The sequence below is a fragment of the Macrobrachium nipponense genome, chromosome 24, assembly GCF_015104395.2.
Source record: "Macrobrachium nipponense isolate FS-2020 chromosome 24, ASM1510439v2, whole genome shotgun sequence".
NCBI classification, from domain to species: domain Eukaryota; kingdom Metazoa; phylum Arthropoda; class Malacostraca; order Decapoda; family Palaemonidae; genus Macrobrachium; species Macrobrachium nipponense.
In genome coordinates this window covers 77,483,570-77,510,981 of record NC_061091.1, presented here as the reverse complement: position 1 = coordinate 77,510,981, position 27,412 = coordinate 77,483,570, and the positions used below count along the sequence as shown (strand labels likewise).

The window sequence follows — 27,412 nt, the reverse complement described above, 5'->3', positions numbered from 1 at the left end:
GGGAACAGGAGAAAAAATTCTCTTTTAACAAGTGTCTCAAATTACTGTACAAGTTTTCACACTATACCTTAACTCAGTGTACTTTTGACCTCTATATCCACAATAACTGATCAAGATTCAAATGGAAGATACGTATATCTAAATAACATCTCCTTTCTCCAAATCTCTATAATACTGACTTGCCTTTAATTGCTACAATTTTCAGTGTGATTAACAAACGAAGAGATTTTTCCATCAGCAGAGGTCATGTGATGCACATTCTTGATGTGAGTACTCAGATTGCTCTTCTGAGCAGATCTATAAGGGCATATAGGGCAACTGAATGGTTTTTCACCAGTGTGTTTCCGTATGTGCATGGTCAACTTAGATTCACTAATAGCCTGATAACCACAAGTCAGGCATATAAACTCTTTCCTGGTAGCATCTGAAAAGGACCTGGTTCCTTGAGAGGGTCCTTCTGCACTTGACGATCCTAGCAACCCCATAACAGGAGATCCTGGGTATCCTGCTCTTTCTAGGAAAGAGAGAGAAGCCTGGACCCTTGAGGTCTCTTCTCTAATCGAGTCAGATAATGAGTCTATTGATGATTTTCTGGCCGTTACTTGCCCATCCCGCTGCCGGCTACTGGATGGCTTTGTCAAATCCATTCCCTAGAAGAGAAAAGGAGACTGATCAGCACTACTTTTTAAAGCAAATGCTGTTAAATACCAACTACGTAAAATTAAATGAAATCATCTCTGAAATTACATTTCAACACTGCAGATAAGAAGAGCTTTTCACAATAGTAAAACCACTCAACAGAGGTCTTAATTTATGTTAACTACCTCTTGCTAAATCCACCACTTTTAAGCAACACTCTCATGAAGTGTATCATCACCTTCAGGTAATATTGCGGTTTTGAAGATCAGCATGGCGTGTTCTAACGTGAGTTATGAGGTTGCTTTTATGAGCACATCTATGCGAGCAATGAGGACAAAGAAAGGGCTTTTCTCCGGTATGCGTTCGATAGTGTATTGTAAGCTTGGATTCACTGATGGCTTGGTAGCCACAAACATTACACTGAAAGTCCCGTCTCCCTTTATCGTGCGGTAAGGGAACCACACATTTCCTAATAGGAAATGAGGAGGCAGCAGCCGCTGGCAGAGGCAGATGTGGTAAGGAACTTCGAAGTAACCCTTCATGGTGCTTGTTGCTGGCTGGATTAACCATGTCCACTCCCTAGAACAGAAGATGGAAATCTATTACTTCCCTGAGTTGCATTATCGATCCTCGTAAAGCACACACATCTATGCATTTCATCCAAAGAATAAATCTCCTCATTCGTCACATTTCGTTTCCAAGATCTGCGATGTTTACCCTGCGTGACTGTTTCTCGGAAACGTTTCCGTCAAGTCGCCCTTTACGAGCTGCCTAAAGAATTTTGTGCCGCAGTGCTACGTGATTTTTAAGATGAGTCTTTTGAGTAGTGCGATGGGGACAGTACGGGCAGGCAAAAGGCTTTTCTCCTGTGTGAGTCCGGATGTGGCGATTCAGGTTGTCATTGTCTCTGGCAGTGTAGCCACAAAACCGACAAACGTACATACTCCTCCCTCTGGGCGGGGCCTTGCCTCTCATGGTTGACACCTATAAAGGAGAGAAACAGTTCACTGGTATGATCCTGAGCATCATCTTGCCTTAACTTCCTTAGTCTAGTCATTGGCTGGTAAGCTGCCAAAACAAGTATTAGTGGTATACTACTTTTTCTCCATCTGTTCACATCTCTACCTCAGGATGATGTGATGATCTAAATCAGACCTCCTAAGCAGCAGCATTTGTTCTTTGCATACTTCTATTTCATGGTGACGATTAAAAGTACGTAATCTATGCCTAAATTCAACTTCATGGGAGTAACTAGTACCAATATGGCCAGAAGACCAAGAACAGTGCAGACATTCATTAAGTTTTGGAAATAAGATTTTGCTGGTGCCTGAAGGCCACGTGTCTTTTCAGATTGTTCTTCTGAGTAGCCCGATAGGGGCAAAGGGGACAGGCAAACGGCTTTTCTCCCGTGTGAACCCTCAGGTGACGCCGTAAGTCCACGTTGTCTCTGGCCTGATGTCCACAAACAGGGCATACCGCGTAGGTCCTCGTACCATGCGATGACCCTCCCCCCACCTAAGGGAAAAAAAGGGATAGAGAGCCTTGTCAATGCATGCCCTAGATGTTCCATTCTTGATATACTAGTCACCATACAGCACTCGCACATGCAATTACTGTACGATCATAAAGTTTCATTCAGCTACAGAAAATCCCAAACACTTCAAAAAATATAGTACTACAAGCAGTCCCGGTTATCGGCGGACTCTGTTAACGGCGATGCGGTTTTATGGGGCTTGTCTAGGCGCCATAAAATCGGCAATTTATAGCACCATAATGGGCACAATTTCGGTTATCGGCGCCACAAGATGCCGATAATACAGTTATGGCCCCATATGGTGCTGATAATAGAGTTATGGCTCCATAACATACATACATAACAGAGGCGCCATCAACCAAATCTTGGCGCCATAAGCACCTGAAATCGCTGAGCTTCAGTTAATGGCGGTTTTCGCTTATCAGCACCCCATCAATAACCAGGGACTGCCTGTATTCCCATTCACAGCCTCTTCTGGGGGAAAGTTTTGATTTATTATGACACTTGAAAGAAAAAGCTTAAAAATTTCATTCTTGTTTTGGTCAGATACTTGGAAAAATTTTTCATGGTACTAATGTCACTTTTTCTTACAACCACCACCATTACAGAACTGAGGTCAATAATATCACTTGAGACAAACTTTTTAGCAAGGAAATGGGTCAGCCCTAACACTTGAAGGTTAATGACCCAAACTATCCAAAACACACAAGAATCAAGTAGAGAAACATACACATACTTTCACTATAAAAAAAGTAAAAAAGTATGCAGCCTAAGACTGTTACAAAAAGTACGAGCAAGGTAATAATCCCTACCTGTAATTTTGGTGGGATTTGACTTTCTTCTTGGTACAAATTTGTCAAAAGGAAGCAGGTTTACATCACACAACTGGGTACAGTATGGTAAGCAAAAGGAAGTCCGTGTTTATCAAACAAAAAGGTCATGTGCTTGTGTACGATTTTAATTCATTGATATGTAGATATGGAACAATATAAATACTGAACTGTGCTATTTCAGACAACTTCCACCCCCTGAGAGTTAAAAAATAACCATCTATATCTACGTACAGAGAAAAGGAAAGTAAATCTTTTCCTAAAATCTTCATTTTGGGAATCCTCAGACGTATAATAAAGCAGCAAAAGGAATCAAAGTAGGCTCAATTAACTTCATCCCACAAACCCTAATACTGTATATGTTATGATCGTAATACGAATTACGCAGCTAAACCAACTTGAAGCACACCTATAAAATTTGTAAGTTTCAAGAGAAAATTTCCCTCGACTCCTTTCACATGGCAGAATATGGGTGATGCTTTCGCACATGAGTCTTGATACAGCTTGTCTGGCGGGCCCTATAACTACAGTGGGGGCATGAGTAAGGTTTTTCTCCGGTGTGAATGTACATGTGCTTCCTCAGGTCGTGCTTGTCGCGAGCAACGTAGGAGCAGTGGGAGCAACTGTGAAGGCGCACCTGCCCTGGCATCTTCGCATGAGCCACCCCAAAGCCAAGTTGACAACCACCCTAACGGGAAGAGAGAATCACCTCACTTAGGTCCACAACAGATGCAGAGAGTTCAATTCAACATGCATGACAGGTTCTAAATCTCATTTTTTTTAAAAGAATGTAAAATACAGACACCACCCTACTTACTAATATCAAGATCCAAACGAGATCGCAAATTAAGACTGTTCAGAGCGCTCCCCTTCGTCACATGCAAGTTTAAACTTTTAAACTTGATTTTGTGCACCTATACTGTACACACAGTAATGTACGTACATAGAGTTTAATACAGTTTTGTTTTAGAATGAAAAATAATATAGTACTCTATTGATTTTATACCATACTGTACTACAATAGCCATGAAGAGTACAGTAACCAGCTTACATACAATTCAACAAACAAACGGCCATCCGGAATGTACCAACTCGTTGCAAGTAGGGTGGTGTCTGTACTTTTCAAAGGTAAACGAAGAATTCCTACCCACAAAGAAGAATAAATTCGTGTACATTACTAGAAAAATATTGTAGAATACAGTAGTACCCACAGTTAATATAGTGTAGTAATAGCATGAAAGCTCCATCCCCCACTTTATACCTACTACTGCATGAGTTTTTCATAAAAATTAAAAAAAAAAAAAAAAAAAAAAAAAAAAAACAAAAAAAAAAAAAAAAAAAAAAAAAAAAAAAAAAAAAAAAAAAAAAAACCACCACCACCTTTCGTTAAATCCTGTCATACATCAAAGCTTCCACTTCAAACCAGTTTCCACAACCAACATTATCATCATTGGTCCAACAAGGTAAATTTAGCACAGCAACACTAAAACCCTATTCAAATTATTATTCTTCCATAGTCCAGACATTTTCATTTTTACTACATCTGGATTATTCTTTATGGGGTTAGAGGTGAAATGATATCTCTCCCTTCTTTTCAGTCTTGAGCATTTTCTGCCTTGAATAAATGTTTGTTGGATCTTCACTCTGCATGAATCTTAGTTGTCTGACTGAAAAGAAGACTATATTGTGCCGGCTTTGTCTGTCCGTCCGCACCTTCTCTGTCTGCCCTCAGATCTTGAAAACTACTGAGGCTAGAGGGCTGCACATCAGCATGTTGATCATCCACCCTCCAATCATCAAACATACCAAACTGGAGCACTCTAGCCTCAGTAGTTTTTATTTTATTTAAGGTTAAAGTTGGCCATAATCGTCCATCTGGTAACGTTATAGGGCAGGCAACCACAGGGCCAAGGTAAAAGTTTCATGGGCCACAACTCATACAGCATTATACTGAGAGCACCGAAAGATAGATCTATTTTGGTGGCCTTGTTCATACGACGAACAGAAAAACTTGATTGCACCAGAGAAACTTTGGCAGATTTTCTTACTTTTTCTCCAGCTAAACTTCTGGTCTTTGTCTATAGGTTTTCAGACTAAATGCTCCTCTCCCCTAATCTTCACATGCTGAATCCTTCTTAATCACTGTCAGCACTGTCTGCTTATTCCCATCTCTAATATGTACACACATTATTTCCCCTTGAATTACCAAATTTTCACTAGGAGTACTGTATCTGGGTCGAGATTGACATCTGAGTTTTTTTTTTCTTTTTCAAACCAAAGTTGATGTGTCTAAACTTGTCACCATCAAGTTGCCTTGGATTCTCTGAGACCACGGGGTAGAACATATGCTAGTCTGCTCATTTTGAACTTCTGCATGTTCCCTTGTGTACATCTGACTTGGAAGATGTGCGCAAGAACTTGTCGAAAGCAAAGTTCAGATAAATAGTGCCAAGATCACTGCCCAATCCTAGAACTCTAGATACCGTGCCAGCCAGGCATTTTCTTCAAAATTTTATGCAGACCATTACCAATGAGATGATGATTGGTTCCATTCCGACAGGTTCATATGCAAAAATTACTGATAACAGATTTTCGACGCAGATAACTAGTTAAAGATGCCTCTTGTTATGTATCATGTCAATACTACTCTATTTTCGGCACCGTTAACTGGAAATCTGCGAATTTCCGTGCCAAAAATCAGACCAGCGTCATAAAACCGCACTCCCAATAAACGGGGACTGCCTATATATGTCAGTACAATTTAGCAAATTAGTTTCCCAGTTAGACTTTTGCACTTGTCTACCATATCTGATGATTCTTGGACCTGGATCAGTGTCGCTAGTATTGCTTATGCAATAAAAATAAAACACAGCTGGTGCATCTAACTTGTGGCTTGGGAGTGGGGTGCATAGTAGAAAGAAGAGAAATGACTTCTATTATTATCTACATTGCTTTAGTTAGTGTTCTTATGTAGTTTCTCTTAGTTAACTTCACTTGGAGATTTCTTTAATAGTTGTAGTTCCTCCACACCAGCTCTTAACTTCATTTTAGGAGGTTAACATTTTCTGTCCGAGTAAAACATTGTGATGCAAGATTATCCAGATTAAAAATGATAAATTTAAGCATTTTTTGAAAAAAATAAATAAATAAATAAAAAATTACACAGGACTCTCACAGCATGGTCTAACCCAAGAACTTACTGTATAAGACTGGAAAACTGCATGAAAACACAGTAATAATTCATCCTCAACCCAAAAAGGCAAAGTGCTTAAAAGAACCAAAATAAGTTACGATGTCAAACTGAAAAGCCATATCCCACCACATCCTCTTCCTGAGCAAGGAGTCCTCATAAAATCAAAGGTGTACTAGTTAGCCCATCAATCCCACACCAGAATTACCACTAAATGACAAAATCTAACAAGACTGTCAGCAAAGTACATGCAGTCCCCGGCCTACGACAGGTTCAGCTTACGACGTTCCGAGGTTACGACGCTTTTAAATTATATTCGCCCAAAATTATTTCCAGGTTTACGGCACATGTTCCAGGGTTACGGCTCTGGTGTGACAAAAGAAATAAGACAACAAAAATGCAAAATAATCAATATTTGAATTTTTTTTTTTCAATGAAAAATGCAATAAAAATGCAGTTTATATAGTTTTAAATATACCCAAAACATTAAAAGTAAGGTTTTCTTAGGATTTTTGACAATTTTCCGGCCTAAGACACGTCTCAAGAATGGAACCCCCATAAGTCAGGGACTGCCTGTACATCTATACAAGCCTCTGAAAGCAAACGCTATAATCACTTATATTCAAACTTCTTACTATAGCACACTAATTCTCATAAAAATTTGAACTATTCGGCATAGCTGAATCTAGCTATCCAGCATCACTGGTAAACACAAGACAACTTCAAATACAACATGACAGCATGGAATGGAAGATGGAATTCAGGCTTGAAGGCAAGCACTGGAATCCAAAGGATTATTCAGCTATAATGAATTTGGTTTGTGACGTACAGCAGTGAATTCATGAACTGTATAAACAAAAATACACAGGACATCCTTCATCAATGACAAGAATAAATGCAAGGGGCATTCTCTCACAGCTGGGACTGGCATACTTGACAGAATTCAGTGAACCTCAGGCTATAATGGGCAATCACAAGGTGATTTATTGAAGAGTAATCACTAGAACTTTTAATCTGGACTATGATGTTATTTGAGAAACATCATATTAATTAACAGGTATTCTTAACCTGAGTAAATGCGAGTCATCCCAGCAAACAAATAGTGATAAGCGATAAATTTCTGCAATAATTCAAAGATGACAATTTTCATGGGTTAAGTAAAGATATTTTTCGTAATGCCTTTGAGAATAAGCCTTTATTTACTAAGTACTAAGAAAAAGTCAACAGGGCAATTTCAAATACCTTTATTTTTCCAGTCACAAGTTTCCTTAACCTATTTCCATATTTTCTATATAGCACTTGGAAAGGTAACCCCAAATTACCTGATAACATACATTTCTAAACTTTCTGACCCTATTAATGAAGTCAGTTAACTATTATGAGAGCACCACACCTCAATTTCCTTCCTTTCTAGATGTCTGAAGACTTGAATACGTAATTATCACTTCATAGTGTTAGGGGGGACTATCATAAGTATTATTTGAATTACGAGAAATTTGATTATTCGACACAGACTCTGGGTGGTGCTTCCTATAATGAGTCTTCAAATTGCTACTTTGAGTTGACCGGTACGAACAGAGCGTACAGGCGTACGGCTTTTCACCAGTGTGCGTTCGGATGTGTTTACGGAGGTCACAAACATCCATAGACACATAACCACAAGTGGGACAGACCTTCATGTAGCTAACGTTATTTCCCACTTTAAACTCGTACCCTGAGCTTAGCTTCATTGAAACAGCAACCGCTCCTCCATCACCATATCCCTAAAGAAAGAGAGAGAATACATCTTACTTCTAATTTAACTAAAATTTCTCTTAATATTCTGTATGAATTATCTGCACGTGTATCTATTAATGTCTTTGGTGGAAATAACTCTTGTGTTGATAAAGTCTGTTCCTAATTTTTTCCCCCAATTAAGGAATAATTCTCATACTTAAAGCAAAGGATTTTTAGTTAAATTCTGAAAGGTCAAGTTTCAGTATATGAGTAGCATTTAGTGTTGGGAAAATTTCCAATCCAGTAGTTGTCTAGTTCAGGTTAAATCTGTACCAGCATCTATCTGCACTTAGACTGGAATCGGTAGTAAAATAAACAGATTAAGTAAAAAATTTTACACTGTTGTTTAAAAGTGAAAAACCAGTTTGGCAGTAATATAGTGATTTATAAAGATTTACAAGCCACAAAGGATTGGATTTTGACCATTATATGAAATTAAAAGATAATTTAGCTCGAGTAGTAGCTTGCTTGCCTGTCCTTTACTAAGAACACATCAACAGATATATGAGTGTGGATCTGAACTTAGATTTCATGCTAAAAACCCCTACATCAATATCTGCTTAAAAAAATTAAGACAATCTGACAGAACAGAAAATTTAGAAATGTTATTCATGTAAAACCTGATGATCATTCACCTAAAGAACACCGCTCTTGACAACAAGGAAGACGCAGTTGTATTCTCGAAGATAAGGCAACAGACATTCTGTCATACAAAAAGTGGCCCAATGAGGGTCTTAGCATTCCTCCACCCAAAAAAATAAAAACACCTAAAGAGGGCTCCGGTCACAAAAATTAACCAATGTACTGTACATCCCAACCTACTTAAATAGTAAAAACTTGGGAAAAATGTGTCTATTCAATTTCATGTTTGTTCAAACACATCAAGGAACCAAAATCCCCAGGACAACAAGAGCCATTTAAGGAAAATTAGTTCCCAAGGGTATTGATTCACAAATCCACATAGCTTTCCCATCTCAGCAATCAGTTCCATGTCAGGTGAAGGTTAACAACATGAACCTTGAAACACTGGTGCGGATTTGCAGATGACCCCCGAAATTTACATACCTTCTTGACTGAACCAAAGGTTAAAGGGAAAAATGTCTAAAGTCATCGAACGAGCATTGTCAACACTTCTACACTGTACAGGCCGTCTTCAGTTATCGGCAGGGGTTCTGTTCCCAAGGGTGTGCCGATAAGCGAAAACGCCATTAACCGAAACTCGGCAATTTATGGCGCCAATAACCATAACACGGGCCGTTACGGCACCATAAATTGCGGATTTTATGGTGCTAGACAAGCCCCATAAAACTGGATCGTCGATAACCGGGGACTGCCTGCACAAGACTTGTGAAGCATGACTATTTTGTTGTCAGGAAGTGGGTTCTACAGAGGAGAAAGACAAGAGTCCTCTTAGTGAGAGAACCTGATAAGGCACTTCCTTTCTTGTGCTGTACACCACTATCACATGATGGGATCTGTCTTCAGGAAATAAGCACCCTATAAATAGTTAATAAAATATATATAAAAAACCTGTCATCTAACAACGTTCAAAGGGGACTAGTTTTCTCAAGACAAACAGGCGACTTAAAGATTGTTAGAGAATAACAACAGGGCACCGTTGAAAAATAGCCATCGGACTGTCGCTATAAATGGTAGACTAACTCTCCACATACGGATGTGAGCAATTGATCAGGTATCTCCTGATCGCCACTGTGACACTTCTCAGCAAAAATGTCCGACTCCTCGATTAAATAAAGCTCCAAAGTACAGTCAGTAGCTACAACCAGATGCACCTTCAAACTGTGGCTACTGCTTGTCAGTACTCTGCATACTTTTATAGCACACTGCCCTTAGCTGGTACACTACACACTACATTTCATAAATCAGGGTGAGAGGATAAAGAAAAACATAAACTAAGACTAGAGGACTCAAAATTGGTACAGTAAGAAAAATTACAGGTATACTAGGTAGAGACAAACAATTCATCAATACCAAATATTTAATATCTATTTTCATATTTGTACAATTCTTCACTCATGAATATACATATTAGTACAGGCTGTCCCTGGCTATTGGCAGGCTCGGTTGTTGCCTATCTGGTTTTTCAGGGCTTGTCTAGCAACGAAAATCAGCAATATTCGGCACCGACATGTCATTTTCTGCTTATCAGCACCAATAACTGAGTATTAGTGCTGATACATACCTAACAGAGGCATCAATCACTGAATTTCAGTTATCTGTGATTTTCAATTACCATCATGCCGCCAGGATGGAAATCTGCCTATAACCCGGGACTGCCTGTATATACTGTAAAAACAAACTGATGCGAAGGTGCAGTAAAATATATATATATATATAATATATATATATATCTATATATATAATATATATGAGATATAATATATATATATAATATATATATAATATATATAGATTTATATATATAAATATATATATACATACACACACACACTAACATTGCATAAGGTTATAAAAAAAAAAAAAAAAAAAAAAAAAAAAAAAAAAAAAAAAAACTATACATAGTTGGTTCACTGCATTTTTACATGGAAGTACCACAAAGAATTATTAGAGCAGCCACTTTATGTTTTAACCGTCAAGTATCGTATGGTATAGTCAAGCCAAACAAAAGTGGCACGTGACAGAAGCTCTCGGGTCAATGTATCGTATCGCTATAAAAAAAAAAAAAAAAAAAAAGATATATACTTAAAAGACCATTCACAGAAGATACGAGTGAACGATCTGACCAGCTTGATACCTATGGATTAACTGATTTGGCATGAAATCCTGTTCTTGTCCGAGAGAAGTTATGTCCAAAAATGGTAAACATTCATCTTTTTCTAACTCAAGTGTAAAATTTAATAAAAGTGACTTGATCATTTACTCGAACCAATAAGTTACTTACATCCAAATCTTTGGTATGATGGCTAAAATATCATCAACGTAACGGTACAATGTTACAGGAAAATGTTAAATCTTGGGGATGTACAACTGTCAAAAAATTCCATATATAACTTTGAAAGAGCAAGTGAAGCAGGTGAAAGTGGGTTTCGCCATACCAAAAGTTTGTTCAAAATATTCGGAGTTGAAAATAGTTAAAATCACATATGCGTCATCTTATCAGTTCTATGATCAAGGTTATACAATCCATCTTTAAGGTATCCCAGTACCGAGGCAATGAGCAATTTTCCCCTTTCTATGAATTACAAAAATTTCGAACATGAAGAATGTATAAATAACGGTGAAAGCCACGAAGTAAAGGGAAACACTGGAGTGCTGCAAGATCTTTCGACTCAACATCTCTACTTAACAGTCTGCTAAGTAAAGGACACTGAGTCGAAAGATCTTGTAACACTCCAGTTTCCCTTTCCTTTGTGGCTTTTAACTTTATTTCCATATAAGGCAATCCCTGGTTATCGGCAGGGATTCCAGTCTGCGGGGTGCTTATAAGCGAATACCTCCATTAACCAAAACTCAAAGATTTATGGCACTTACGATCCTATGAAGAAGACATGTGGGTCACAAGGAGATATGTATTTTTGTATGAAGACGACTTGTAATCTATTAATGCGCTCCTGTATGGCTCCAATTGCCCTGAGATCATAATTCTTCCAAGGTTCTGATTTCTTTTCCACCCTGAAGACCTTAATCCGTCTTCAGTTTCAGGACTTCTCTATAAACCATGCTCTCCTAATAAAATGACCAAAATCTTTCGATTTCAACATGATACATTCAGTCGCTCACGCATCACTTTCGTTTGGCGCGACACTCGACAATAGTTTTCCTTTCTACAATCATTTAGTCACAAGAATGACTTGACTTACAACTAGTTCCACAATTATCTGACCCCAAATAGGTTGCTTTGCATTTTCTAATACAGCGGGGACCCCGTATTCGCAGATTTCTCTTTGAGAAATATCCACAAATTCTTGGGTCTTTTTTTTATTGATTTCATCATAAAATGCACTTTTTGTGATAAAACCATTAAAAAAACAATTTAAAAATTTGCAGAGGGTTTTTCTTGAGTATTTACTAACAAAACAGGCCATTTTAAATGTTTTAATGTGGGTTCCAACGATTAGCAGGGTGGTGGTGGTGTTGGGGTCTGGGTACGCATCCCCCGCAAATACAGGGGGACCACTGTATGCCCTACTTCACTAAGTTTACAGGTATCAGCTGTTTACAGGAAGTAATCTCGTATTCTTGTTATCAATGAGTCCACATCCGCAGCAAATGTATACACAAGAAGAGTAGTACATATTGGTATTATCAGTATAGCATATACAAACTGAAAAATTTTCTAAATATGAAAAATAAGATGAAAAAGAAACCACTTGTTCAAGACACCCTTCAGAAATCAAAGTGTATGAAAGACTTAAAAGGGGCTTGATACACCAACTTAATTTTAAATTGTACTTGTAGAGAATTTGATAAATTTTGAAAAATATTTCAGTGATAAAAGAAACTTTCATCACAGCATACGATTAAAATTTAAGCTGCCACCTAAAAGGTCCTATCCAGCAGTTTTTCTTCAAGGTCGTAGACAACATCTTGTATGTAAAGCGCAAAAAATAAAATAATCAACAGCTAAACTAGCATCGCAACAAAATAAAATAACAGCTAAACTAGTATATCAAGAAGGTTTGTCAATCGCAGCAGATGACGAACCAACCCTTATGTACATATACACGGCTACAAATGCTTATTTTATTATGGTAATTCATTACGGTCAGGAACTTGTTTTGCAGTACCGTGAGACCTGTCAACCCCAGGGACAAATGCAGGGTGGCGTTTCCGATAATGTTTCTTTAAATTGCTGCTCTGAGTTGACCTATAAGAACAGACTGTACACACATAAGGTTTCTCTCCAGTGTGTGTTCGAAGGTGTTTGCGAATTTCACTCTTTCTCCACGACCTATAACCACAAGTTAGGCAAACGTTCAAGTCCGCAACACTATTTTTCAACTGAACCCCTTGCCCTGACCTCTGCTCCACAGGAACGACAATTGCGCCACCACTGCCACAACCCTATGGGGGAAAAAGAGAGAACACAGGTCTTATTTCTACTGCCAACTTTCCTCTTAAAATAATTTTATATTTGAATTAGTATTCTCTAAATCTTACACCCCTGAAGTCTCAAAAAAAACCAAAACAGGTGGTACAGGCAAAACTTAACAGGCTTTAAGTCTCTTGGACAATGCACCCATGAAAACAAGACATCTTGTCAAGCTACTATGGTACAACAGTACATATCAATGACTGGAAGGAATGTGAGGAGTAACACATCACATTTCTAACAATGGTGAAACTTTATAAACCTGTATCTGGAGCGAAATCTTTTCATTACAATACTTGGATGTTAATGGAGAACAACCTCAACAAAATACTGAGTAACAACTTCCAGAATCTTATCATCACTCTCCACGACCTATCTGAGAAACCCACAGTAACTTGCAACCACCAGGTACCTCTTTCCTTCCTTTAAGCTGAAAACTCCCAACCATGACTATGTTTGCTTGTATGGTGTTTTTATGTTGCATGGAACCTGGTTATTCAGCAATCGGACCAACAGCTTTACGTGAATTCCGAACCACATCGAGAGTGAACTTCTATCGCCAGAAATACAAATCTCTCACACCTCACTGGATTGACTGAAAATCAAACTCGCAGCCAGCGAGGTGTGGCAGGCAAACCATACCGACCACACCAACGAGGTGCTTCAACCATGACTATTTAGTAGTTTAAATCGATCAAAGATAAATAATGTTAATTCATTCACAAGACTGTCTTAAATTTGCTCTTGTACACAAATGAATAATTTTAAATCATATGCAAGCTGTGCATTTTAAATTTTGCTATGGAAGGCAAGCTGCCCCATAACTTTCTTTATTTCCCTTAGAGGTGACATGTAGCAAATATTGTCTTCATATTGGGAGGGGGGGGTGTGTTGTGTTTTAACACTTTTCAGCTTAACCAAATCACCTAGCAGTTCATCATCTTTAATACAATCTTCCCACTTGTCTAGCCTTGAATCTCAACCTTCTATGATTACAACTCCCCTAAATTGCCATTTTCTTGACAATGAACAAGACCTAAGGCATAAAAGGTAAAGGGAGTCCTGGGATGACAGCGTTTCAGTTTTACAGTGCTTGGCTGACGACGACGTTACCCAGATTTTCGGTGGCGATTTATTTGGTTAATGGCGATTTCTCCCTGCCGTTAAACGAGGACTACCTTACAAGTGTCAAGTACTTTCACAAGTCTGTTCTCTTTACCACTGAAACATTTTTTAATTACAGGTAGAAAAGCTTTCCCTCCATTTTACTATAATGCAGCTTCTCTCTTAACTCCTGGTTCACAGTTCAGTGTAGTATACCTCCTCTAAGACCTGCCCATCTATCACAACAAGATATTCGAATCTCCCTTTTACCTATTCATATAATGCACTCGAATATAAAAAATCCCCTATTCTTTGTAAATTTTGTATGTACTGTACCAGTGCACAATTCAGGTGGCCCCAAAAATTTTCCAGAATAAGCATTTGGTTACTTTAGCTTTTCCTCTTGCTTGCTTTATAGTCACTAGTTTTGTTTTGCTTCAATTTTCTTTTTAATACTATCCTCTACATTTATCTTTTCCAGCTCAATATTTCTACCACCTACTATTCCTCAGATCCTGAAGGTAGCACCAATTATTTTCAGTGTGCTCAAGTAATCTTATTCCTCTGCATCCAGTTTACATTTGCTTACAGTAACTGTAAGACACTTTTCCAACTGATTTCATCTCCCCCTCCACAAGGTTTTCATGTTACTATCTAGTAAGCTCTCCTGTTTCGTTTATCAAGTTACTCGTTATTCCAAATGGTCCTGGGGCTTTTTCCTCTCCGTCACTCTTCTCTCTTCCCAAGGGATCTTTATATTTCCTCAACTATTATGTGATCCACTGGTCTTATCATGCCTGTGTCTACAGTTACTATTCACTGTCATCACCATGATTTCCAAAATACTGGTCTTTATTTCAAACTTGAATTTCTCCATTTTCATCTTTGACATATTTTGGCCTACTCGCATCTATTCCATCTTGTTTATCAGCTGCTTATATATCTAGGATTTTTTCAGAGTTACATCTGCTTCTGAAATTCTCATTCCACTCCCAGATTACAAACTTTCCGATCCTTCCCCTGTGTACCTCCAACACATAGTTTCTGCGTATGAACTTGAACACTTCTTTTCCATCAGTGAAAAAATTTTCAATCTTTCAATGTTTTCAATATTTAACTTCACTTTTTTTGTGAACTCATGTTTTTCCAAATATTAAAAAACAATCAACACCACTGAGTTAATTTCTTCCAATTAAAAAAATAACATGCATGACAGTTATGATAAGAAACGATATTTTCATAATAGAATTGTTTCATAGAGTACAGGCAGTCCTGGTATTGTGGGGGTTCCGTTCCAACGGCCGATAACTGGTTGACAGTGCCTCTGTTAGGTATGTATCGGCACCAATACCCAATTATCATCGCCAATAACTGGAAATTGGTGCAATCGGCGCTGAAAATCGCACTAGACAAACCTCATAAATTTAACCGGATTGCTGGCAACCAACACCGCCAATAAACGGGACTGCCTGTATATACGTACTCAAGTTACTTAGTATATGAAATGTCATTTTCAGTCAGCTAAAGAAATGTATTTATAAGCATTTTCTTGCGCTATACCTGGAGCAATAAAAAATCACAGAAAATATTAGAGAGAGAGAGAGAGAGAGAGAGAGAGAGAGAGAGAGAGAGAGAGAGAGAGAGAGAGAGAGAGAGAGAGAGAGAGAGAGAGAGAGAGAGAACACATTGATTACAATCTAAAACCCCTTATCCAATCATGTCCCCTTAAATTAGGTAAACAGGAATAAAGAAAAGTAGTTTCCATTTTCAATTTTAATTCATTGTTACAACTCTTTATGAAATGTAATCCAACAATGCCTTGAACACAGAACTGAACAATAAAATCTCAAAACAACAATTTACCAAATACTTTTCCATCATTTTCATGTGTCACTACTCTTACTCGTGTCAAGATACAGTAGTATATCATAAAGCAGAGATTCACTTGACAACAATTTCCTGAGAAACCAGCAACCCAGGAATAAACCAAGATCATGATATAAAGACCTGGGAGAGCAATGCCGACGTCACGCAATGCAAACTAAATTACGAAAAGAAAAAACCAGTTATGGCTCTATAGAGATTCGCCGCCTACAGGGATGTTTCTGACAATGCAACAAAATCAGTCTCAAGTGGCATTCCAATGCCGAGCAACGTGGGCCTTAATGCCGCTACTAGTGGAAGTTCTGTACGGACAGTGAGGACAAGCGTACGGTTTCTCACCCGTGTGGGTGCGGATATGCTTCTTCAAATCGTAACTGTCTCGACTGAAATGGCCACAATACGGACATGTCAACTTCTGAATCTTTCTTTGCACATCTGTTGAAGTTGATGCCGACGAGGATTGTGGTGGCGTTGGCGGTACCCAACCTCCATCCTGGCTGACCTAGAAGAAATGCAGGGCCATTACCACTTGTTCTCTGCTTAGTATTCTCTTCTTTTCCTTAACACAAACTTCCTTTTCTTTTCCCTCAGTCTTTTGAATTCAAAAGATTGACTAAATTTGCAGATTTAAACCTCGATTTAAAGGCCTGTGGTGTAACTTCAAAACATGTGACTTGAGATGGGAAAAATGGTTTGCACGGTAAGGGCAGTAAGGACAAGCAAACGGCCTTTCACCTGTATGAATTCGAATGTGCGTCACTAAATTGAACTTTTTGTAGAAAGTTTTCCCACAATATGGGCAAGCGTGGCGGGTGCCAGAACCACCAGACTGCCACTTAGAAGACTGATAAGAGGACGAGGATGAAATCCTATGGGGCGTGGCTGACTGCTCTTCGTCTACCCCGGACAACAGCTGTCTTCTGCCACGCCCCTGAAAGAGAAGATTTCTCTAAGAATGTTCCACCAGTGCAATAACACTAAAACAACAAAATTCTCTTAAGACCTGAGCCTATGTAAAAAGACCAAGATGAAATCTTGCTCAACCAAAAACTGCACATCTGTGGCAATGAAAATATGCCCAACAATAAATAATGAGGGGTACCACTTGGTTTCTTCAATCATGTTTACTTTTTCCAGTAATAAATTTCCATTAATATTTTGCCTTCAATAACTTTATCTCTTGTATAAAATTGCCTGCCTTCAATATCCATTTTAATGTCTTTCATATATTTCATGGTATATAAAAAGAAAATTACATGGCACTTTTATAAAAGCAAAACACCATTTCATGAATCCAAAGTGAATTCACAGAGCTGGAGAGGTACAAATGGGAGGGGAAGTTACAAAGTGCCATATAACTTTCTTTTATTGATCAAGTTTCATTTAGGTTATGTTCAACAATCGTTTTTTATGTTTCAGATTCAGATTTGCTTTCCTTTCAAAACAAAATTTTTCCTTTGGGTAAAATGCACTGCCTTATTTCAATTTTCAGTTTAAAAAATCAATAAAATATGCCAGATTCTCAAATTCATTGCACAGCAAGCAAAATGGCTCACAGGAATGGAAATGTGTTGATGACAATATTTCAAGATAAGCAGCAGCATCATACACATTATTTACTGGGGTAGTAATCTTTTCAGCAGGTCTCAACATAATGCCAGATCAAATCTTGGTTCATTACATATAAAAAAAACAACACATTTCCCAGTTCCTGAGACATAATAATAAAAATAATAATACAGTAAGATTAAAAAAAGTACATAAACACTGCATAAAGAGCCAGCTAGGTGTAGTGTGCATGCTGCCAGCAACTTACCTTTGTTGGTAGACCCACACTGGCTTCACTCACACAAACACTTCAATTAATGAATTGACTTTGGAATCCACCCAGAATATTTCAACTCTACCACTTAAAAAGCTATCAACAACATTATTACAGACCCTATTGTTTAATGATGATCATTAACGGTACAGTCTACCAGCTCAAAGAAAATAACTGAAAACAGTTTGGACATTAAACTACATATACGTATACTATATCTCTCTGTACATACACTAACAAGACTACATTTACACTAATGAAAATTAAACGTTTGACAATGAACTGTAGTACTAGTCCAGCTAACTCAGTGGAACAGCATATTTTATAACCATCATGGTATTCAGTTACAAGGACTAAGGATAAAGATTTCTGTAAACAGAAACAAGAGGCAGAATGAAGACAAAGTACTACAACTGTACTACATACTTTCATCTGCACATCTTGACTCAAAGAACGAAACAGACTAAGCCCTCATGATGACTTGAGAGCCAGGAGTCCAAAGTCTAAAGATCTGCTTCCTCCTGTAGCCCAAATTAATAGTCTCAAGAGAAAGATAATAGAACTTCCAAGTTTACTTCAATGAAATTACCATAAACATAACAATCTTAAGCAAGTCCAAACCATGAGAGGAGGCTGTAGAAAATGTAAAAATAGCAAAAGGAACAAATGCTAAGTCAAGACTATTTTAAAGTTTGAAATACCAAACCGGAGATACTTCAGGGAAAAGTTAAATGGAGGCCTTAAAAGACTTCACAAGGGTAAGGCAAATCCTTGAGACACTTATCATAAATGTCTGTTTCACAATCTGTGAATTTTGATTTTTTTTTCTTTCAAAGCTTCCAGCAGAGCTGAGAAACCTCAGAATTATCTAGAAAGTTGAAGTACCATTCCTGTTGGTACCTTGGTGGATCAACAAGATCATGTCTGTATTCATCAACGATCACAACTTGACTAGGACCTGCCTGCCACAACTAAAAGGAGGAGAGGCACAGATGCCAAGACTCCCAAGACTGCATCATCATTACATTTCCCTTCAAAGCCAATGGCAGTTCGTTATTCCTGGGAACTGTGAAAGACTGATGAATGGAAATCTCCCATAACTGCCACAGTCCCCTTCCAACACCTGCATATCACTGACCACTGGTTTCAGTAAGCTACGGAAGTCATACTGTTGAACATAGGCTCCAAATTTATGTTCTTCCATGGATGTCACAAATGCTTGGAGCAAAGAAAATATGGTCTTGATCCTACATTGTTCCTGATCAGACCAAATAATCTACATCGGCAACTCCTTGACCTATTTCTACATAAGAAACATGATCAAGGTATATTGCCAAGTAACTACAAAATCAGAATATATTGTCATGTAACTGCAAAATCTTTGCGGCCTGGACATTTCACCAGAATCATGCCATATTACTGTTTGACCAATATCACCTCACAAAATGGCATCCGATCTATGTGCAAGGCATGATCTACAGAGCTACGATGTGCTAAGAAATTTTGTGATATTCTATTAAACTGTTGTGCTAAAAGCTAAAATATATGACAGTATACAGCACAGTCAATCCCATCCCCTTCCCTCCCTTGGTTCTGGATTCGCAGCTTCACTTATTCGGGGATTTTTCTGTGGAACCTGTGTCCACATTATTTGCGGAAATTTCGCCTACGCTATTACAATAGGCAGGTATCAGCATTTTTAGAGGGGTGTCATATATTCATGGAATCTAGCTATTTTTGGAGGGCTGTGGTCTCTATTCCCTGGGAATCCTGGGGTTAAGACTGTATATGGAAGGTTAATCATAATAAGTAATTCAGCTAAAATCTATGAGTTTCCCCAGACAATTGTAGAGCAAAATGACAAATTTTCTAAGACAATTTGTATTTTTTCATAGCTACAAACCCTCGGTCTTAACAATAGAATAATTTCTAGCACCTAGCTGGATCCAGTAAAAAAGTAGATGAAAGCAAGGAATCTTGTGGTATCTGGCAATGCATGCGTAGGTCGGGTGAAGAGTGGTCAAACGCCAAACATCTACGCCAGTCTTTTCTTTACCGCCTTGGGACGAGAGTGGGGTTCTTTCCTCTCTTGGCCTTTTCCCGGTTTTTGCCAGTTTTGTTCCTTTTGTGTGTTTGTGTATGTTTTTGCCTAATATTATGGCTTCTTCTGCTCCTTCTCGACGTCAGCGTTGATGACCCGGAATTCGTGGATTTCCGTGTTCTCATTTCTTGGCTTCGTAAGCGACGGACCCTCACGTCACCTGCAGTAGGTGCCGTTCCAATTTTTGTACTATTACGAATCCTTGTACGGAATGCCGGGCATGGCCTTTGGACCAGTGGAGGAAGTTTTACGGTAAGAGGGAACGTCGGAGAGTCTCCACTCTTCCTTCTTGGGAGGGCTTTACTCCTATTCCCGGTTTTGCTAACATCTTGGTGAGGGCTGTGACATTTTGTATTACTTATGCAAGTTCCAATGATTCAGGAAAAGATCCCAAACAATTACCACTTGAATAAATGTTCATCAAGAGTTACCCTTGTGTCATCAACATGATTCATATGTGGGATGATTTTGGCAAGTATTTTTGGCAAGTGACCTAAGCATGCAATCTCATGCAAAGTCAAAATATGGAATACTTTTCTCTTTTCGAGATTAAGTATATATGTACATGAGTGTTAGCTATTTTACAGTGATACCTGTATTATATCAGTGCATGATGTGACTTTATGAATGAATAAACATCTACTTGTTTACTTCCCTAATAATTTACTTAAAATCTGACAACTTCTCACCATTTGCTTTCTATTCTAAGCTGTGTTCTGAATTATATCAGAGAGCTTAATGCATTAGTCTTCTACTATTCATAATTTACTTCTGCCAAATTCAGTGTCCGAACTTATAATAAAGAACGTGTAAGAGTATATTTCCAATGGTAGCAGGATCGAATGTATGTTTCACTACCTCTGATAAATTATATGTTGGGATGTAAGGGTTAAAGACTTAGTAACTGGATCAACCAAAGTATGAAAAAATTTGAAGGATTTATTCCCAATAGTTGGTATACATTGCTAACTGAAGATTACTCATGCACTGAGGTCATGCTTGATTATAGAAGTGTTCTCCATTCAGGGGTTTGGCCAGGCGGGTTAGTCTTCAAATCACAGTACATATTAGTTTCGGAGTTCTTGGTTCCAAATTAAGCAAGTATTATACTGGATCTAATCCACTGAATAGCAACTCCTCTGTTATTTACTTCCCTTGGTGTATAATTCACCTTTCAATTCTAACTCGTTTCCAATAAAGTACAAAAAATTAATGAAAAAAATTGTGTAGCCAGCAGAAAAGACAAAGAAAAAAATTTTAAATTTCAATATTATTAATCTTATTAAAGAGCTGCCAATAACAAGACTACCTTCATCAGGTACATACGGTGGTTCCCCCATATCTGCGGGGGAATTGTAGTTGGAACCCCCTATAAAAATGGTGAAAATAGCCCATTTAGGTAGGTAAAACTCAAGAAAAGCACACTAACAATTTTAATACCTGGTTTTTTAAAATAGTTTTATCACAAAAAGTGCATTTTATGATGAAATTTCTGGATATTTCTCATAGAAAATTACTGCGAATAATAGGCGAATTTCACGCGAATAATGGGTAGATATGGTCCAGAGAGAAATCCGAGAATCTGTGACTTCGTGATTCCAGAAAACACAAATACAGGGGGCCAACTATAGTTTACCCGTTGGCATTGTTAATCTCTGTCACTGCTTCATCACTATCAAGCCTGACAACTGGAGAATCCACAGGCAATGATACTGCTTTCCAAGAACTGTTAAGCTGGAACTAGAGGGATGAGTTCTCAAGTGGATGTGGGGCCCAACTTCTCTATACACAGCAGACAGATATGTTCAAAACTTTCCAGTAACTGGTTGGCAATTGAGGACGCTAGAATTTTTGTTAAGCAGTCACTAACCATTGAATCGTGTCCTCCTGAGGCTAAAGTTCCTTAATTATGTCTAATAAAAGGCTAAATAATTCACAACCTGGGATGGTGTGTCAGGTCAACTTTACTACAGTTCATCTGCAGTCCTAAAGAAAAACAGCCTGAATATCACAGAGAGGTTTGTTGAGGATCTTGTCTCGAGACCAACCAGTCAATGTGAAAGAGGAGACAAGTTCCAACTCGATGAGCAAATGTTGCCAAAGAGGCACACAAGTTCTTGTAAAAACTTGTGGTAGCCCTGACAAGCTGAAACAGAAAACTGAAAAATGGCAGTCCTTTCTATACCCAACAAACTGCAGAACTTCAAGGAGGGGCTGGAATGGAATTTGGAAGTGGGCATTTTGAAGATGTCACCGCACAAGATCCTCTCCATACTGACTTAATTACGAACTCCACTGTTCCAATCCTTACAGTTGACAAGAGTTCTTTAAACGGCCTCAACCCTTCCAAAATGTTTGGGACTACAAAGACAGAACTTAGAACTGCCTCCATTCCAATTTCACTACCTGACGGCCTCCTTACTACCACAGATCTGATCTTGGCGGCAGGTGCCTGAAAACTGTACTACCAGACTTAGTAGCTGAAGCATACTGCAAGTTCTCTAATGTTTCTCTGGAGACAAGTACCCACTGGAGGATACACTGTCCATGGAGGGAGAGAGATCCTCATCTGCACCTTCTGGCTATAGCTGGTGACTTGGATTAGGACTGCTCTCCTCAGCCTGGCTATAGAGCCAAACAAGATCCTTTTGATTGAAAAGTCCCTTATGAAGCATAGGAATGATAGTGACTGCTGGCCCTGTATATTGTTAAACTCCTAGGGCAAGGGCTGAGTAAATAGCTAGGCAGTACAGGCCTTCCAAACTGCCCTTAATGTTTGAGACAAACATCAAAGCCAACATACATTGTCCATGATATACACAGATGCTCTGGTGGCTGTGGAGGTCCATTATCACCCAAATTCTTGACATGGGACTCCTTTATTTAACAAACTGCAAAGACAGATATCAAAGGAGCTGAGCATATGAAGGCATTGCAAAACCACAAGGCTAGAGAACTCTTTACTCTCCTTAAGCATGCCATTTAACAGGAGGTGTAAGTTCAGACATGAAGATTGGAGACCCTGCACAAGGGAAGGAGCACATGAGCCTTGGCATTTTCAGGTAGCATAGCTAGTGCAAATGAGCATGCATTCTTGGCAATTCAAAATAGGTAAAGCTTTCTGTACAGAACTGCTTACGAGTTTTGATTTAAACAGGAGCTAAAGAGACAGGACCTGGCAAAAAGGAGGTTGGCACATCATAGGCAATGACCCCAGCTGCCATGGATGAATAATGAACAAGGGAGGAGCCCCTTTGGATCTTTAAATTTCTACAAGCAAAGGTCTGGAAAGGACACAAAAGAATTCCCACAGGAGAGTCTTAATAACAACTCATTCCTCTACCTTGCATCTGAAGCAAGCTGTCCTTGAGAATGGTAGATTGACTTCGTAACAGAAAGTGTATAGACGATTTTATGACTCCTGTTTATCTTGGCATAATTCTGTGAATGGTGCTTCCTCAAAAGTCTGAGAAGGGCATTCAAACACAGGAAGACCCCTTGCATAAACATTACTCATTTAACCTAGCACCTCAAAAGAAGGAAGTAGTTTCTTCAAGTGGGTGTTGATCCTAAGCAGTTTCCTTATCAGTTCTCTACCAACATAGCATGTTACCATATGGTCTATTGAATCTTGATCTTTTAAAATCAATACAGTACAAGAAATACAAGGAATGCTCAAAAGTCTCAAGCACCAGAGGGACTAAGTGGTAGATTCATGAACAGTTCACTGACGAGCCACCCAGCTAGCAATCCAGGTCAGGGCATATCATGAGACAATAGGGAGAACAATCACTGGAGGACTGAGCTCATGATGTAACTACAGACTGATGCAACACCTCACTCGCATGATCCTCGAGGAGAGAGCTATTTATAGGTTCACCTGTTTTCAACAGCAATAATCCTCTGACAAACTCAGATCTTTGTGATTGTAACCTGGACAAGATCTTGACACACTACTACTTCAGTCATCAGAATGTAACTAGAAGAACAACCTCTTAGAATGATAGGCATTTCTCATGAAGCTATCCTGGCCCAAAGTGAAATATTACAATGATCCCTGCTACATAGAGAGAATAAAGCGGTCTGTCTTGGCGGTTCAATGCTAGTCTCTCTGCTTCCTGCCTTCTAAGAGGAAGAATAGTTTATATCTTTGGAGATTTCAAAATGCTATGACACAGCAGGGCCAAGACACAAAAAATTACTTTTAAACTTCTAATAGACTAGGCTGGTTACGGTGAGTCAAGTGACAAGTTCCAGTGCTGGCAAGGTGGCAAAGAGGCTATGAAAGTAGAAGACCACAGCAATGGGAGGGTTTCATATTCCAAACTTCAGGTGGAGGCAATAGGGCTGGATGAAAAGCAGCCACTGATAAAATATACTGAGACTGACAACGAACCCCTACTTCAAACCGAAGTACAGGCTTTAAAGACAAAGTTCTTTTCGCTTTAATGAATTGCACAAAACATGATCAAATCAGCCAATTCTATATTTCAAAGAGGTGTCCATACCATAATATATTTACATATTCTTTTCTTACTATTTTGTCTTATTTCACCTCCAAATGCTTGGATGAGAGACAAATGACTTTAAAGTAAACCAAAGATACATTACTTGGGTATTATTTTGGAATAAGAAAATATAATCAGTGTCATTATTGCTGTCAATGTAACAGGAAAGGCAACTCATGACCAAAATGACAAACTTCCTAAATCCAAGCGGGGAATGGTTCACAGGACGCTGAGCATATTTTGTACTGAAATTCAAATCAATCACCACAAAAGCAAAAAACCCAAGGGATCACACTAAACTATGAGAAGCCCTTTTTTTTTCTCTCTCTAAATCCATAATGGCCAGCTAACCTATCTACCAACGCCCACCAGAGTACGTAGTGCAAATTCCTAACAGTGTAGACATTCTAAAGTTACAAAATTCCTCTTCCACAGACTATTTCTATGGGGTAAATGTAAATAGTATAGTATTTACATTAAAAGAAAAAGTCCTATGGACAAACCTCAAAAGTGAATTGTATACAGCTACACTAGTAACTAACACAAAAAACAAACTAGATGAAAGTAACAATTTCTTACCAAAGTAAAAAAAATATTCAGGGTGAGAGTTTGACTCAAAACACTAGCCACTAAATAAATATCAACTCACCAAAAACAACAGCCAAACTTTGATATACTGTACAGCGATAAATTACATTAACCATCAAAATAAAGAACCTTCCAAAGTCAAGTCTGTCAGCAGCCATTAGTGCTTTACCACCACCTGCTTCTAGTAATTTCAGTCAATTCATTTCCACAGTCAAATATAGTATCACAAGGTCAAAAAAATCTTCAAAAAGTTTACGATTAACTTACGGCTTAGCTGGCTCTTTAGCAAGTTAAAAACATAACAGTAGTGTACTAGTGTTCTTGACATCATCGTCGTCTTGTAACTCAAGCATTTAAAAAGTTATTACATCAATACATTTAGCGAACATAAGTCTATAATTAGTACATCACTGTTAATGGCAGTAAAATATCAATAATATAACACTAACTACAAATAGTACATGCTTGCTTCCAGATGTATGACTAAAACCTACTAGCCTTGCTTTAACAATAATAATAAATCATACTTAGACTTGAGGGTGGGGGTAAGTTTTGATTCAAGTATCATTGAAAATACAGTTGCCTGAATTCAACACCAAATGCCAACAAAGTAATTAGGTTTTGAGAGAAATACAGCAGTAACTCAACCTTCACTTTGTGTGAATAGCAGGATATTAGTAAATCAACAACATTCACACTAACCTTTAACTACTTATGAGTGAAGGAAAGAAGCCCACACCCTAATGAAAATAAGAGGTAGTATAATAATAACGTAGACAGGGCAGGAGAGGGGGAGAAAAAGTCTAATATCTTTCAGAATTATGACCATTTTGTAAACATTCAATGGATAAACCAGATCTATTACAACAATTTCATTGCTTTTGGATTAGATAAAGCTAATCTATTAAACCTAGGTCATGAACAGCTTATCCTACTTTTCTAATAAATATTGAGGATTAAAAGTAAGGTTTTCATTACTTCATTTCTCATTTTTATACATGTTTCTTGTCCTGGGGACTACCTGTATAGAGATAAGTAGCCTGAGGACTGCCTGTATAGATACAACTAAGAAAGAAAAATCTTAACTACAAAACTACAGTCAAACTTCAGTTTTCGTATGCCCTAGTTTTCATTGAAATGTTGTCAAAGTTTTTGTACAACCGCTCGGCTATTGTACAGTTAAAAATGCTACATCTCAAACTTGTCGACCTGACTGCGTGCCTCACAAAGTATCCCAAGTGTTCGTGAACCAGTCTGCCTTTAGTTTATCCCAAGTGTTCGTGAACAAGCCTGCCTTTTGTTTATCCCAAGTGTTCGTGAACCAGTCTGCCTTTTGTTTATCCAAGAGTGAGCATAACCCAGCGCATTCGTCCGAAAATTTCACAATCCAGTGTTTTTTGTGTGTTTTGATCGAGTGTGACTGCTGAATGAGCCACCACAGAGCCAAAGATAGTTCCTAGAGCCAGCCTTTCAATAAAGAAGACAAGAAACACTATTGCATTCAAGAAAGAACTCATAGCAAAGTTGATGGATGACCACAGGGAAGAGCTGCAAGACTTCCACTGGAATAGCAACAGCATCAGATGAGGAGGAGGAGAGAAAGGATAATGTGCCTTCTTCAGTGATGAAGGACGTGTGCAAAGTACTTAGTTGCAAAATTTTGTGGATATATCACCCTAACAAAGCTGTTGCAAGTCTCGTCTGGAACATGTTCAATGACAATGTCTTGTTCTATTTTAGGCAAATCGTAAGAGACAATTGTAACGGATGTCTCTGGACATATTTTGTGCGAAGGGATTCCAGTGACTCGTAAACTGGTCCCAGTGGCAGTAAAAAAACAAAGATGGGAAGTAACCCAAGATGGGGCCTTGATACCTGAAGTCCTCAGGGGGGATTCCCCTTCCAAACAACCTCCTCTCCTCCTCCCTCTCCCATCTTTGCCATCTTCCATACACCAACAAGTGTCCTCAATAAAGGTAAAGTGATGTTTAATGTTCATTTAACCATTGCTTTAGTAATTTACATTTATTTCCTTGTTTTCTGTATGTAAAACTACTATAGTTATTCTCTGTAAACTGTATTTCTTAAAAATACTTTTGGGTGTCTGGAACTGATTAATGGGATTTACATTATTTCTAATGGGAATTATTGCTTCAGTTTTCGTCAACTTCTGAAATGGATTATGTAAGAAACCTTCATCCATACTAAACGAAAACTCTGTAATTGCTTAAAAACTAAACTTTACTAGAGGAGCCACTAACCTACCCAACCATTCATTCCAAGAGCTACCTTGACCATGAGTTCCATGTTTAACAATCCAACCCATGAAGGTAAAAACCAACTTTCAAACATATTTTCTCTC

General features: G+C 38.3%; 1 protein-coding gene across 38 annotated transcripts in view; it reads right to left on the bottom strand.

The window, feature by feature from the left end:
* Positions 1-27,412, bottom strand: part of LOC135205827 (zinc finger protein 316-like) — a 216,098-nt gene that overhangs the window by 162,897 nt on the left and 25,789 nt on the right. The window contains exons 6-7 of one of the 38 annotated variants that reach the window (XM_064237042.1): positions 878-1,218; positions 516-650 (exon numbers count right to left, since the gene is read on the bottom strand). The exons of 25 other annotated variants lie outside the window; for them this stretch is intronic. In XM_064237042.1, coding sequence (XP_064093112.1) covers positions 880-1,218 — 339 coding nt within the window. In that variant the 3' untranslated portion in view covers positions 516-650; positions 878-879. Of the gene's footprint in view, positions 1-3; positions 651-877; positions 1,219-1,249; positions 1,624-1,646; positions 2,155-3,110; positions 3,692-7,421; positions 7,957-10,718; positions 13,016-15,905; positions 16,534-16,766; positions 16,963-27,412 lie in introns of those variants that run through there. 12 more of the 38 variants (XR_010312621.1, XM_064237061.1, XM_064237057.1 and 9 more) reach the window with 12 other exon arrangements.